The sequence below is a fragment of the Osmerus mordax genome, chromosome 28 (genome assembly GCF_038355195.1).
Source record: "Osmerus mordax isolate fOsmMor3 chromosome 28, fOsmMor3.pri, whole genome shotgun sequence".
NCBI lineage: Eukaryota > Metazoa > Chordata > Actinopteri > Osmeriformes > Osmeridae > Osmerus > Osmerus mordax.
The window spans coordinates 4,848,322-4,862,817 of record NC_090077.1 but is presented as its reverse complement, the minus strand read 5'-3'; the positions used below and the strand labels follow the sequence as shown (position 1 = coordinate 4,862,817).

The 14,496-nt window shown below is 42.1% G+C and overlaps 1 protein-coding gene across 1 annotated transcript in view; it reads right to left on the bottom strand.

Moving 5' to 3' along the window:
* Window positions 1-3,240, bottom strand: part of edil3a (EGF-like repeats and discoidin I-like domains 3a) — an 80,791-nt gene extending 77,551 nt beyond the window's left edge. The window contains exon 1 of the mRNA XM_067231165.1: window positions 3,018-3,240. Coding sequence (XP_067087266.1) covers window positions 3,018-3,081 — 64 coding nt within the window. The 5' untranslated portion in view covers window positions 3,082-3,240. The remainder of the gene's footprint in view (window positions 1-3,017) is intronic.
* Between the last annotated feature and the right edge of the window lie 11,256 nt (window positions 3,241-14,496).

Sequence of the window (14,496 nt, the reverse complement as noted above, 5' to 3'; positions counted from 1 at the left end):
GTTTCATTTGATGATTATGCAAGCCCTTATTTCCTTAGTGTGGGGAAGATGAATATTTCCTTTATGAGAATAAGCATCATTTTACTTCAAATAATCATCTTCAATGTCATCCAAGGTCAATTCATCTTGGATTCATTATTAGAAGAGACAGGGACAAAAAAGTACAAGTTATTATTCCTAGAATCTGTCTCACAGACTTTCCCATCTTGTAATTCAGCATTTTTAAATCAAATTTTTTTTTTCGTGTTTGTGATGGATTCCATGATAGGTATCATAAAGATGCTGTAGATAAGGGCAATGGTGCCATTAGAAACGAATAAGGAGATTCAGTGCTCAACATCCCAGTCTCCTTGATCTTTACCATGATCATGAATAGTTCCCAAGTGCAATAAGCCTCTGATGATGTACATGTAGATTGCTCGGCTTATCAGATGTTAACTAGAACCTTCAGAAGAAACGCAATTCTGTACATCTCATTCAGCGCTATTTCTATCCAGAGAATATTTCTGCCCTCAAGCAAGTCAATTAGCAAAATACATTACATAAATAATACAATCCAGTTGTAAACAAAGTCCACTATGATTTACTAATATGGGGGTTCAAAATTCCTAGTCTAGATGGCAGAGTCATGCGTACTTTGCAATTGTGTTATCGGGAACGTTGCAACCCAGATGATCAAGATTTTAACAAGCTCACTGTGAGACGTGTACAGTAACACGAATACCCAAATAGGTCGTTCACATCCTAATGATTCAAATGTTTGCGTCTATAGAAGAAGATGGTTGCGGAACTCTGAAGGTTCAACTCTCATTCAAGTCGGTTGCCCTGTGTGTGATAGGCTGGAACACAAACAATGGTTGACAAATCCACCTCAGGAACCAAAGAGAGGAAGTGATGTATTGCACAGTGACACGGAACAGTGCAGCCAGCTTTACCTGGAGGTAGATGTTTCAGGACCATTGATTATGTTTCAGTGAACAGAGATGCTGCCCTGAGAAGCTCTGAATGTTTGTTAGTGGCTGTTTCCAAAGACACTGGCTATCTTGGACAATGCAGAGGGTTAACTGAGAAATAGAATTGTCAAAAAAGGATTTGATGTAGCATTTTCCTTTTTTTCCACACAAACCCCAAATGTTTTCCAGTTCCAATGTGTGCCGATCAAGGTTACTACAGGATCTAACTTGCAAACTTGAAGCTGAGAATCCACACACTATGAGATATTACATTGATTTGTGGGTTGTGCTGTGACACAGTTTCTCTACCCTTGAGTGCTTTTCTTTTGTTGCTGGCAAAAATATGGATTCAGCCTACTGCTTCTCTCTCTATATATATCTACATACAGTTTGGAGGAAACAATACACTTGAATCATTGTTTATGATCCCATCTGACTGACCATATGATATCACATGAAACAACAAAAGAAAGATAAAGTATTATCTCTGGTGAGAGCAAGTAAATAAATATATCATTAATAGAAGATATTAACGCTTCTCTAACACCCCAACATTTAGCAAGTATGTACCTCAATGGATGAGCCAAGCCATTAAACTGATGGGTAAAATCCCACTATATTATACCGAGAAATGTAATTGGGATAGCCTATGATGATTAATTAAACAAGTCATTGTGGGTGTATTTTATTTTTCCCGTAGCCCGCTGAGCATTAAAACAATTGCACCCCAGTTCTGCGTACATTATTCTGGCCTTGGAGGGAGTATTATGTCTTGTAAGCGCAGACGCTGAGAGCTGACACGGGCGAGCTCAGGAACCCGGCAGCCTTACAATCTCTGCTTCAGGCACAGTCACTCGGGAGGGAGTGAGCCTGTCTGGCTGGCAACGCTGACACCAAGAGCTACAGTGGGGCCAAATGAGTGGAGACAGGAAGAGTCACATGACCTGTATGCGTTCTTCCAATCCAACGATCATATTTACATAGGCTTAATGGAGTCGAGTGCCGAAAAAAAGAAAACACCACAACCAAGCAGCCAAAACGAATGGACAAAACAACTCTAACCTGGGATTTAATTTGGAGTAGGTTGCATTGTATAATCTCAGTGACCAATTAACAGTCTATGAGAGTTTTCAGATCTATCACAGGAAACCTAGCTTGTCTGTTTTAGAGTCCAGGATTTGTGATATAATAAATCATGGATCTTGATTTATAAAAAAAAAGATATAAATATACCGAAAAACACGACTGGTGGACGTTTCCATGGAGGATATGCCAGATGTTTTAAATCTCATCTGTCTTTTTCACAAAGCGTCCGGTGCAGGCCTACAAATATTGTCTTTATCATACTGTAACAAAGTGCTATAGCCTATGTGACCCAGACAGCGACACTCTGAAGTGACGTCTACAACATGGGATAGAGATTATAAATGATGGACAGGTTGTAACAACAAACGATTTGTCTAGATTAATCTGAGACAACAACTAGGCAAGCTAGACCGTATTTATTTATTTATTTAAGCTACAGCTTTCATTAGACAACTATGTTTAGCAATTATTGTGTAAACAATAGTGGAATTCTATATGGCATTCAAATGTTGCCCTATCAATCAGATGCGCGCCTCACACAATCTACAGTAGCCTACATGAGAGATATTACGCGCGCCTATCACATTATTTCGATAGAAACAGTCGACTAGTGTAGGCTACTGTAGATAGTAACAGGCTAGAAGTCCGGCAAGCATAGGGCTCCTTTGATTTTACATTACGCAAAATGATCCATGAATAAACTCGCAGGCTGCTGTATACATTATTGATTCGATTGTGACTGCTTCTTTATAAAAACATTCACTTCAGACTTTCAATGAATTAAAAACTGGACTAGCTGCAGGCACCATGAAGGAGGCTATTACCTGATTACGTGACTTGGAAGTCGGCATGTTAAATTATAGTTAATGACAATTATTATCTACTTGGGGAAATCGGGTCGTGAAGGAAACCAAGAATTGTATATATGAAACATAGGCTACTCTTAACATCCCTACAGTTAACTGCTTTTCCACTCACCTTTCACAAACTGCGGGACAGCGGCACTCAGACAGAGGACGATGGAACAGAGTAAAGGTCCCATCCTCTCTCAAATACCAGGTCTCACTTCCAAGGTTATTAAATGTGTGATATCACGAAGCAAAAAATGCAAGTTTTCCCGTTCTTCTCTCACTGAGCTGCAGGCAAGTATCTCGGAGATGCTGTTATCTCCTCCTTGAATGGCGTCAGTGAAGTGAAGTCCTCTTATTTTCCAGTGAGAAAGTAATAAACGGTCCGGCAATACCTGTGATGCCTTGTGTTGAAACAAGTGCCAGTGTCAGTCCCCGCCGCTGTTACCGCAGTGGTGCGCGAGGCAAGAGCGGAGAGAGAATGTGCGTGCGTGCTGGTCCCAGGCAGACGGTCTCACCGAGTGTGCGCGTGTGTCAGAGAGAGAGAGAGAGAGAGAGAGGGAGAGAGAGAACGATAGAGGGGGCGGGAGAGAGAGGGTGTGTGTGTGTGTGTGTACAAACAGTGGCGAGTGAAAAGAACGGGGCGCTGCCTCACTGATAGATACAACCATGCTCCTCCCTGCACGTGTTGCTACTGCCAACACAAGTATCACGAAATACAGAGGGAATATTATCAGAGTCTCTTCTCCACCTTGGCTGCGATTTCCTTCTTCTGGCCTCCTTGAGCCCTGGGCAGGGTGATTTGGCACCACTAATCAAATGCATCATCCATTGACAGTTCCTAAATCGCATCACCAAAAGTTGATCCCTATGGCATTTCAGCTGACCTCTGCTTCAGTGATGGATATGACAGGTTTGGCTCCTGTGACCGTACTTGCTAGACCTGTAAGTGTAGTTGTTTCCTGTCAGGTGCACATGACCTTGAAGTTGGTCAATTAAAAAAAAGGTTAGAAAGCCACATGCATCTGAATATAATCGTGAAGCTTGTTTGTACATTGTCTTGTGTCCTGGAGACGTGGATTTTCTGCGCTGTATATTCATCTCACATGTAGCTGACCATTGCCCAGCCAACAAACGTCAATGACGGACGCTGCAAATGGTGTACTAATTCCTAACTCTGAATATATGTGTTTAAGCCACCATTAACTTGCACATTTTTATATCTTTATCTCTATTCTTTTTGCATAATTCAGCCCATGGTCATAACCTCTCTGTTTCACCAACCATCTCTGGAGGAGGGGTTCCCTCACTGAATTGCTCCTCCCAAGGTTTCTTAAATGTTTCAGTTTTCCTTGTCTTCTTTGAGGGTTTAGGTTGGTTTAGATGTAATTTTATGGGCATATGTGAATCCCTTAGTGACATTGCTTGTGAATTGGGCTATACAAAATACAGAAAAACACATACAGTTAGGCTACTAAACAAGCTGCCATGTACGGTACACAGATCATTCTCTTTGCAGATCTTTTCATCCAGAAGCACACCCTCTAGTATGTACAACAACAAAAAAAGACAACCACAAAATAACAGAATGCACGGCAAAAAATATAAGCTGATGTCATCGTTGAGGATAGATACCGTAGGTCTCTAGTGACCTTGAGAGGTTTTTGGAAGCGAGCCGGTATCTTGAGGTCTAGAGCTGATACAGACCTACTGAATGCACTTGTTCAAGACGAACAATAAATCACCCAGACCCTTACTACCTGCTCGCCCCATCCTGAGAGCCATACCTCTGTATTATTAAAGACCACACTTCTGTCTATTGTTCAGGGCTTTCAGCTCTCCCCATCACCAGTCCATTTTACCTTTGTTTTCTCTCTCTCTCAACTCGACTCAAACTTGCCCTGCAAACTAGGATGGTTACAGAAGGATGCGGGGGGGAAAAAAGTTTACGCGATTATATTTCGTTTTCGTATGAGTCGTTCTCAGGTTCCTTGATGTGCCGGACATGACTTTGTTGTGGATTGGACCTGGTTGTATGAAGGTGAGAGACGGATGAATGAAGAGTGAGCATTGCTCGTTCCCTCTCCTGTGACCTTTGTGTCCTCTGGAGCAGAAGAGAGGTTCAGCTCAGACCACTGAGTCCTCCCTCGGCTCACCATCTATTCTCATTAGGACAACCGAGACCAATTTAGGATGAGCAACCAGCTGGAAAACAGAGTGACCTTCCTTGGGTTGTCCAGAGCATCGCTGATTGTATCGCACTCACAATATTTTTTTTGGGGGGGGGAATCTACACAGTAACAGGAATACTTGCGGACGGAGTATTCTGACTCCGTTGGAAGTTAAATGAGGTCAAGGATATGAGAATTCGGACTGCAGATGTGGGTTACAGAAGGATTCTTTGAAATGCCCCCAGCTTTCTCTCAGAATACCCAAATGCAGAAAGGTTAACTTCTCCATATGAATTAAGGATGGGGTTGAGTATCCATGGTCCTCTTCCACCTCTCTCTCTCTCTCTCTCTCTCTCTCTCTCTCTCTCTCTCTCTCTCTCCCTCTCTCGATTGCTAAAATGGTTGTAAAATCCACTCATTTCATCTCCCATGGCTCCGGGTCCTACGCTCTCCTTACCAATCAGGCCTCCACTTCTTCCCAGTGCCCCATTCTCCCTTCCCCACATTCACCACAAAAGACTGCCTAACAAAGACCTTAGGCAGAGCGCAAGAGGAGGGAAAGAAACAGAATAGGTGTTAAAGTAAGAGAACAGGCCAGGAGAGAGGGGGATTGAGAAGGAGTGGGATGAAGAGAGAGAGAGAGAGAGAGAGAGAGAGAGAGAGAGGAGTGGAGCAAGTGACAGATTGGGAGAGGGAGGACGTGACGTGTGCAGGACCAAATTAGGGACTCACGGAGCTCAGACGGCGAATTAATTCGAAAGAGATTACTGCATTGTGTCTTCATTTCTCTCCTCCCCCCACGCCAGGACGCACAGAGCAGGTTTCTTTTCCTAAGTCTGGGGTCGCTGTCGCTGCATTCTCTCTGACAGTCGTCCAAGACTCTCCTGGCTTCAAATCAAGTCTGTGTTGTCTTTTTATTTTGCTTGCACTCATCATGGCACAAGCTCTAACTGACTGTGAAAGCAAACTAAGAGAGATCCCGAAGATAGTGATGGGAGTGTATGGTATATCAAGTGAAAGGAAATGCAGCTGAATGTACTTTGCAGCTGAAATGAAAGAGACAAGGTGTTGCCAAGTTATCTTCAGTCAACTGTGCTGCAGGTCCCCGTAGTTCAGGATATGGACACTGAAAGAGGCCTTTATATCGGATGAATGAATATCCTGAGGAGCAATGCCTTTGTGAACTGCGGGGACTCCTACTGTACGTGTTGCTGTGAGTAACATTTTCCGTACCTCACCACTGTGTGACGGGAATGGGGGAAGTCTGCCACGGCGCACCATTGCCCATCTGTTTCCACTGTGCCCACAGCCAAGAGAGAGAGAGAGAGAGAGAGAGAGAGAGAGAGAGAGAGAGAGAGAGAGAGAGAGAGAGAGAGAGAGAGAGAGAGAGAGAGCTGGCGGCCTCTGTTAACCCGCAGCCTGCCTGACCAGAACCCTAAAACCCCTATTTACAATTTCAAATAGTCGTAGGTACGGTACTTTGTAATATAAGGTCCTTTATTGATCCCCAAGGGGAAAATGTGGTTCGAAAGGGTTTCTGTCTGAATAGGCTGAGTCAACTGTGGTTAAGTTTGGTTGAGGGCAGCATTGAAGGTTTTTGTCAGTTTGTATGAACGCATAACCGAGGGGGACTCGTCTGTGCTTTTAAATTTGTACCATAAGATACATATTATCACATTATTATCACATTAATAGTTCACAGTAATATAAATACTTTCTTGACAAATGTAATTTCCCCAGTTCTATACAATACTGTACATTGAATCAAGTTGTGATTGTATTTTTTATATTCATAGTACAAGAATATTTACAATACCTAAAATATTAAAATCATGGATTGTCTGAAAACTCTAACTTGTTGCCATTGCAACCCTTTTAAGGGAAAATTGTACTGAAGCAAACCTGTGGTATTCCATCCACAAAAAAATAAAAATAAACATTAACATTAAATCCAATGTGGTTTCCACCAGTAGTGAAAGAATGTCCTAATGTGAAATTTGGCTTGACAGCATATGTAGTCATGAGAAGAAACCTCCTCAATGAGAAGGGTTTGTTGTACATAATCATTATGTACACAAAAACCGTCTCATCACAATGGTTGCTGATTCTAAAACAATTCCAATTTCTGCTAGTTTTAGGTTGTATTTTGAATATGTTGTTTTTCTTACAGCATCTTGACATAAACCCCATGCAATTGTGTCAATACTTCCAGAAAAAGTATTTCCGCCAAGCGTTACACAATAATAAGAGGCGGGCATCAACCAAGAATATCAACAAAAGTTTTTTTATGATTTGGGTCTGAGGCTCTGCAAGCTCTATGAAGATCTTCTGTTGGGGTGGCCTGCCAAAACTCCAACAGCTTTGTTTACAATTTGGTCTGTTGTTGCTCATTTATTGATGTTTTGTTCATGTTTTACATCTAGAGGATCCATTTGGGTTTTCCCTGTTTTGATTTCTCTGTTTAACTGTTTTTTTCTCTGGTCACAATGGCGGGCGGTTCAGTGAGCCAAAGACTCACGGAACCTGGACCTAGCCCTGCATCTTTTTGAAGGCCTCTGCAACTTATTGTCTACATCACAAGGCCATATATCAACAGCGGGGAATGGGTGAGGAGGACTATATTTTTCTTAGCACAAAGATCAATATGCCGTGCACCCGCATGAGACAGCAAGATTTACAGCACAACTCGGTGAGTTATGAACATATCCCCCCCTCCTCCCCCTCCCCTACCACTCTGATGATCATCAATGACGTGAGAGGGAACAGGATCCGCCATCTTCAGACAAGGTCATCAATTCAGCCTTACTGCAAGCAAAATACCACCATTGCAATGTACAGCGTGGGACCGAAGGACTGGGATTCGACGTGGACGTGTCTCTGTCTGTGCGTTTCTTTGAGAGTCTGATTGATCCGCATGGCATCACAAGTCGGGTGCTGCAATCCCATTCTTCACATATTTCACATGAATAAGTAAATCAACAAACATCAAAGTAGAAGCTATCGACTCTGTGATCAGGGACGAGGATAACGACTGGTGAGGAGCCGCGACTCAGAGCTGTCAAACATGATGAAGAGTCAAACGAACTAATGCACGTTCCCTTTCCTTAATGTGTCTGACTATTATGTGGCTATTTAATTCTTCATTACAGTACTTACTATCCTCAAATATGCTCTAATTAGGTGTCTATTCGTCATATCTATTGCAACAATCTGAATCTAGACAGCTTTTAGTAGAAATGTTTATAGAAAGCCTGAAAGGCCTGAAAGTACTTTCAAAGCAAGGTTCCGGAATAATGACATTTAGACATTTCGTCATTAATGAGATATGAAATACAGTTTGGCTAGTACCCTACCCATCATAGTACCACCAAACAGAAGATTCAAATTTGCACTTTCAGAACCACCGTCGTCTAGACAAGCCTCTATAAATAAAAGCGGTGCCAAAAGCACACTGAGAAGTACTGGAGTCAGACATTAGCCATTGATTTGGTGTTTCCTCATAGTTTCAACATCTGTTTGAGGCACAGTGCACACTCATGTAACTCACTGTTTTCTCATTATATGGAGTCCTGACAATGAATCCAGGCCATCCGTGCCCAAGCAAGTTCAAGCATTCTTCTTCTGATGGTAAAGTGACAGCCATTCTGTTGTGTTGTGTTGTGTATGAAACTCCAACATCTAATGTTTACAATTGCATGCATCGCAACGCAGCCCCCCCAAAAATAGATACAGTATCATTTGACTCTGACGTTTGTGAAGGCAATTGATCTATAAGACAAAGTGATTGGCATTGACATAGAACTGTCTGTAAAGAAAAAACTGTGCGTGTTGGTGTTGTGTTTGTTTGTGGGTGTGCGTGGGTCACCATGCGTGCAAGAGTATGTCTGTGTGTGTGTGTGTGAGTGTGTGTGTGTTTACACGTCAGATGAAATTATGTGAAGCTGTTGTTTTCATTCGGGGGGCCCATGTTTACATATCAATCTGCAATCTTAATTTCTCGACTGCCTTCACTGTTAGTCACAGTGTCTCAACCTTTTGTTATTCAAAAATATATTTCTTTTTTCCCGAAGTGTAGCTGAATCGAAAACACTCCCCTACCATTTAGAGGTAATGTCCCTAAAGCTCTATTTTGAAGCAAATGAAGGGATTACCTGAGCTTGGTTCGTGTGGAACTAAAAGGAGACATTAATCTACAATGATCTCTCAGACCTGTGCCTGCTTGTGTGAGTAAATGTCTCTGTGTCGGCAAGTGCCCGCACAGAACATTTTCCAGAGCAAGGCCATAATGAAGCATGTGATGCCCAACCAACCAGACATAAATGACAAACAGGTTACTGGAAAAGAGATGAGAGGAAGCAGAAGGATAGAGCTAAGAAATGGATGAGGTTAAATGAGGTTTTACAGTCATAAGTTAGATATTTCAAAAAATTGAAATTGTTTGATTGTGTCTGATGAGCTCAACAATTTACTGACATGAAAAATACTTCTGAAAGCGGATCTGTCCGTTCTTTTTGTTTCCGTGGAACAAAGGCCTTGTGATTCTCATTGTGACTGACCGGAGGACTTTTTCAAGCACCTTGTTGTGTTAGACAACTCAATACCACCATGTCTCAGTGAACTGGAGATATATTGCTTGAACCTGCATCGACGGGAAACAGTGTTTTATACAAACTCACAACATTGAGAGTATTGATGCTTAAACATTGGCACACAAGAACACTGCCAATCTCACTACTTGGATTACTTTGCTCTCTTCTCCCTCACACCCAGGTTAAAACGAGTAAAAGAGAAAGAGAATGCTGGAGATATATCATTGCATCAACATTGACTTTACTTGGCAAAACTATTATATCATCAATAAATGAAGCCGGGTTCAAATGAATGCTGACGTGGCAGACTCATTGGCTTCTGGGTGTGGATCAATTTATTGACCTCCCTTGTGGGTGCTGTCCAGGTTCTAGTACTGAATTGCCATCGTTCCCTACATTCCCTTGCAGGGATCCATAGCCATACCGCAGTGTAATATGATAGCTGTCAGGGAATGTTTGCGCCCATTCTTGCCCATCCAGGCATAAAACATTGATGTTTATGCACCCAAGTGGAATATGTAAATAATTCAGCGTTTTTGCAGGCGATTGTTTTGGTTGAGGACGTCTCTGGCAATGAGAAAGTCTGTCAGCTATGGGCAACGAGAGGATTTTCAATTTCCCATTGCTTCTTTGCCAAGCACTACACTTGACATTTTTCCATTCCAATTTAAAGGACGTCTTTGAGGAGTGTAAGCCTCAGAAAATCTCCCTATTTTTTCCCTTCATTTTATTTTCTTCCCCTCATTGATTTGGGAAACAGCAGCAGCACGATAGAGACTGCAGGGTAATTAGTGCTTTTGCTTGTGGAACAGAAGATGGAGCTGTAGAAATCCATTCCCTTTATCGATAAGAAGATTTAAGGCCGTTTTGAAGCTTTCCAGAATGCAAAACTCCACTATTCTAAGTAAGGACCACTTACTTAGAATACATTCGGTTGCAGTTCAGTTGGGTTCAGCCCTCCTCAATGAAACTAGGGGATAAACTGTCCTTAGTTATATGCAGCCAAGAGTATTCTCAAAAGTGTCCCTAAAAGTGTAACTTATTTTCCCTTTTTGTCTACTACTGGACTTTTTATATATTTTTTCAATATAAAAATTCTCCAACAAAGTTATGACAACAGCTCATGGAGTGTTGTTGAACAGAGAGAGGCCAATTTTGGATTCTGATTCAAGGAAAGACATGAGACATTGTCTCATGTCAAATTGGTAAACTAGGCTGTATTACAAAAACAATGGGATGCGGATTGAGCAAATACCATGCAACCTGAAAAATTACAAGGTTTACAAATCACAGTGACCCATCATAAAATGCAAAAATCCAATCCCTGTCTGCGGATAACCTCTGGTCTACCTCAGGGGTGACAGTTAGGAATGGTATAACAAAAAGTACCTTTGGCATTTAACGGTTTTGAACCCGGGGTGCACAAATGACAAGATCACCCCCTCTATCCCTTCTGCCCCCAACTTTCCACGTATTGCCGATGGAAGCGTCATATTCATTATTGTTATGACAAAAAATAATTACAAATCCATGAAACAGTAAAAAAAAATATGCTTAATGCACAATTCAATTACAAAAGTCACAGCACACTTAATTCAATTCAATTTGGTGGAAAAACAGCACACGTCCCATCCAAGTGGAATAAAGTGGCCACAGCGTTTCGACCTCCCACACAATGCAGACGCTGTGTTTAGTGTTTGAGATGAGGTTACAGTACACCAGGATGCCCCAAGTGGCAGGCAGGGAGAAAGAGCTCTCCGGTCACAATCTGCTCGGTCATTGTCAATATCCACGAAGCGCGTGCAAGTAAATATTCACACTTTTGTACAAGTCATCGTTCACTAGGGCTACAGTCTGCCAGCCTAACTGCGCGTCTCCGTAAACCTGAGCAGGTAAGAGTTATCGCTCACCACGCACCACCCACGTCCATCCCCATAGCAACCAGAAACCTTGGGGATGAGGTGTGTGTGGGGGTGTGGAGGGTGGTGGGGGGGGGGGGGGGGGAGGGTGGAGGGGGGGGGGCAGGGGGGGGGGTAAACAGACAAACAAATGCGGATGAATTGTTTTGCTCTGCATCTTTGCCAGTTAATTGCACATTTGTGCTTCTTAATCCTCCATATGGTATCTATTTACGCTTCATATATTTACATGCTAAATGAGATACAGTGAAGTCTTTTATGAAAGACACATTCAGGTACACAGGCACGTGCTAATACCCCACAAATGCTTTTGTGTTTAAATGATGTTGGTACTTTGTAAACAAAATGCTTTATTGATTAGGCATGCATATTTGTAGAATGACTTGATATGGATCTTATCTTAATAGTTTGCCAAACACAAATTGGGTTTAGGTTTCTCAGTGAAATTACTGAAGAAGTAGTAGTATCAAATAATATCTGCCACTTGTTCGACAGTCTCTCCCGACCTTCACATGAATGGTAAATGGATGCTTCAACTCGAAATGGATTTTTGTCTGTATGTACAATAACTATATATGGTAACATGTCTGTGAAAAATGTCTCATGTTTGAAAAATGAAAATATTGAGGTATTCTATGGAAGCTTGCCTAGGGCGTTAGTACTGTTTCTACCTTAAGTGCCATACGTTTTCAATTTAACTACAGTTGAGCATAGCTAGAAAGGGAGAGATAAAGAGAGAGAGAGATAAAAAAACAAAACATAGATACCCTGTGGTACCAATTGTAGAAGTAAAACTCTAAAGGCTTTTTACTGTTATTTTTGTTGGTTCAATGTATTCATGGCTACAAATAGACTTCAAAGGGCTTGCTTGAATAAGGTGTTTGTCGAGTTCATAAGGTCAGACAAACCCAGTACACAAAGTAATGACATCAAATGTAATTTACTTTGATGACCATTTGGAGCAAACAGTAACAATCCATTGGGTCAGAGGTCAAACTTGATTGGTTCCATCAAAGAAGTGTTACTGTAATGCCTTATGTATATCATAACTATTATTGTCTCATTCTGAATGAAAACACCTTCAGTACTAATGCCCATCCAATGTACTGCCCCCTTGACCTGTGACTTGTGATTGCCCTTGTGTTCTGATCTGCTTTACTGTGGTGTGCTTACATTCTTTGTGACTGCCCTTTCAATCCTTACCTCATCGCTTTCTCTCTCCTTTCGTTCTTCCTCTTTTCTACCTCCTTCATTGTCTCTCTCTCGTTCTATCTCTCCCTCTTCATCTCCCCCACTCACACTGTTTCTCCTTCCCTTTCTGTCTCCCTATCTTTCTCTCTTTCTTTCCTGCTCCCTCCCTCCCTCCCCACCCTCCTCTCTTTATCTCCCCGCAGACATCTATCATGCCCCCGGACACTGAAGGGACAGGGGGTTTTCTTGACGCTTTCCACTGAGTGAGTTTTGCTTCCGGAGCGTTCCTCATTGTTCCTAAGTGTTGCCACCCAGGAGAGCTGTCCTTGTCTCTGATGTGAGACTGAGTGAACGTAAACATCCCCAGACTGACAGCGGCTTGAAGGAGGATTGGTGTCACACACCGTCCTACTGTCTTTGACTTTGAAATTCTTTGAAATTCCAGACAATCTTTTTGTTCGGAAGAGAGGTTAACATGAAGGCGTGATTAATGGGTAGACGAAAAGCTAGTCCCTGGTTCTTGTGTCTTCTCCCAATGGGAGATCTGCCACTGGGTGACTTTTGTGTTTTGTCATAGATAGAACTGTTATAGCCTAATTTGATAATAAGCAGTTTGTGAACGTAATATCCTAAATCGGTTGATGTGATTCAATTGCTTTGCCTTTTTCACTGTGGCATTTCAACACAATTACTTTGACTTGTGGGTAATTGCAATTTTATATATGACCTACACTCATCAAGGGTATACTGTACTTCATTTCATTGAAGGGAATAGAGAATGCTGAAAAATGCTTAACTCTATCTGATTATTCATGAAGAGTACTAAACAAACTTGTTAAGCAACTACCCCACTACAATTACTTTTACATAAAGACATAAAGACAGAGAGAGATAGATAGAGAGAGAGAGAGAGAGAGAGAGAGAGAGAGAGAGAGAGAGAGAGAGAGAGAGAGAGAGAGAGGGAGAGAGAGAGAGAGAGAGGAAGAGAGAGAAACTCAGACATGGATACGTAATGTATTTACTGTTATTTTATTTTATATGAGCCTAAGAGGCAAGCACATTTAATTCCCTCTCCCTTTCTGCAGTTCCACCATGCTTATTTCTTTGTTTCCTAAACCATCGTTGTGTTTTATATGCCCCACTACAGGTGAACTCAATGTCAGTCAGGTGCCTTGCAGACTGGCCAAGCAGTCTATATTCATGACCTTTCCTTCCAGAGGAGAATATATGGATGTGAAAGACCCCCCCCCCCCCCCCCCCCCCCAGCCATCCCTGTATTGACAATCACAACTACACCAACTGAACCTACGATTCCAACTGAACTGCTGGATTCCGTCACCAGGACCAGTGGTCTGTGATTCACCCTGTGTATAACGCCCAGGTTATATCAACATTAAACAGTGCAACTTCCAGTAAATGGTACCGTACTTTAAAAAGACAGAAGTTGCCCATGTTTTCAAATCAAAATCAAGTACACTCCATGGGCCACAATGCAAACATCTCATCACGGTTATGCCTTGATGTCAGAGTTGAACTCATTGAGTAGACACCATCTAACTGTCGGAATAAAATAAAAACCCGGTACTGTAAACCAGAACACAGCCCTTGAAGACGCAGGCACAATATACACAGCATAGTAACCCTTCCCGCTCCGATTGCTGTCTTTTGTCTTCGTTCTATACTCCCACTCCTCTCCCGCTTCTGACAAAACACGTGAACACCAGCGGTGGGTGCCAAGA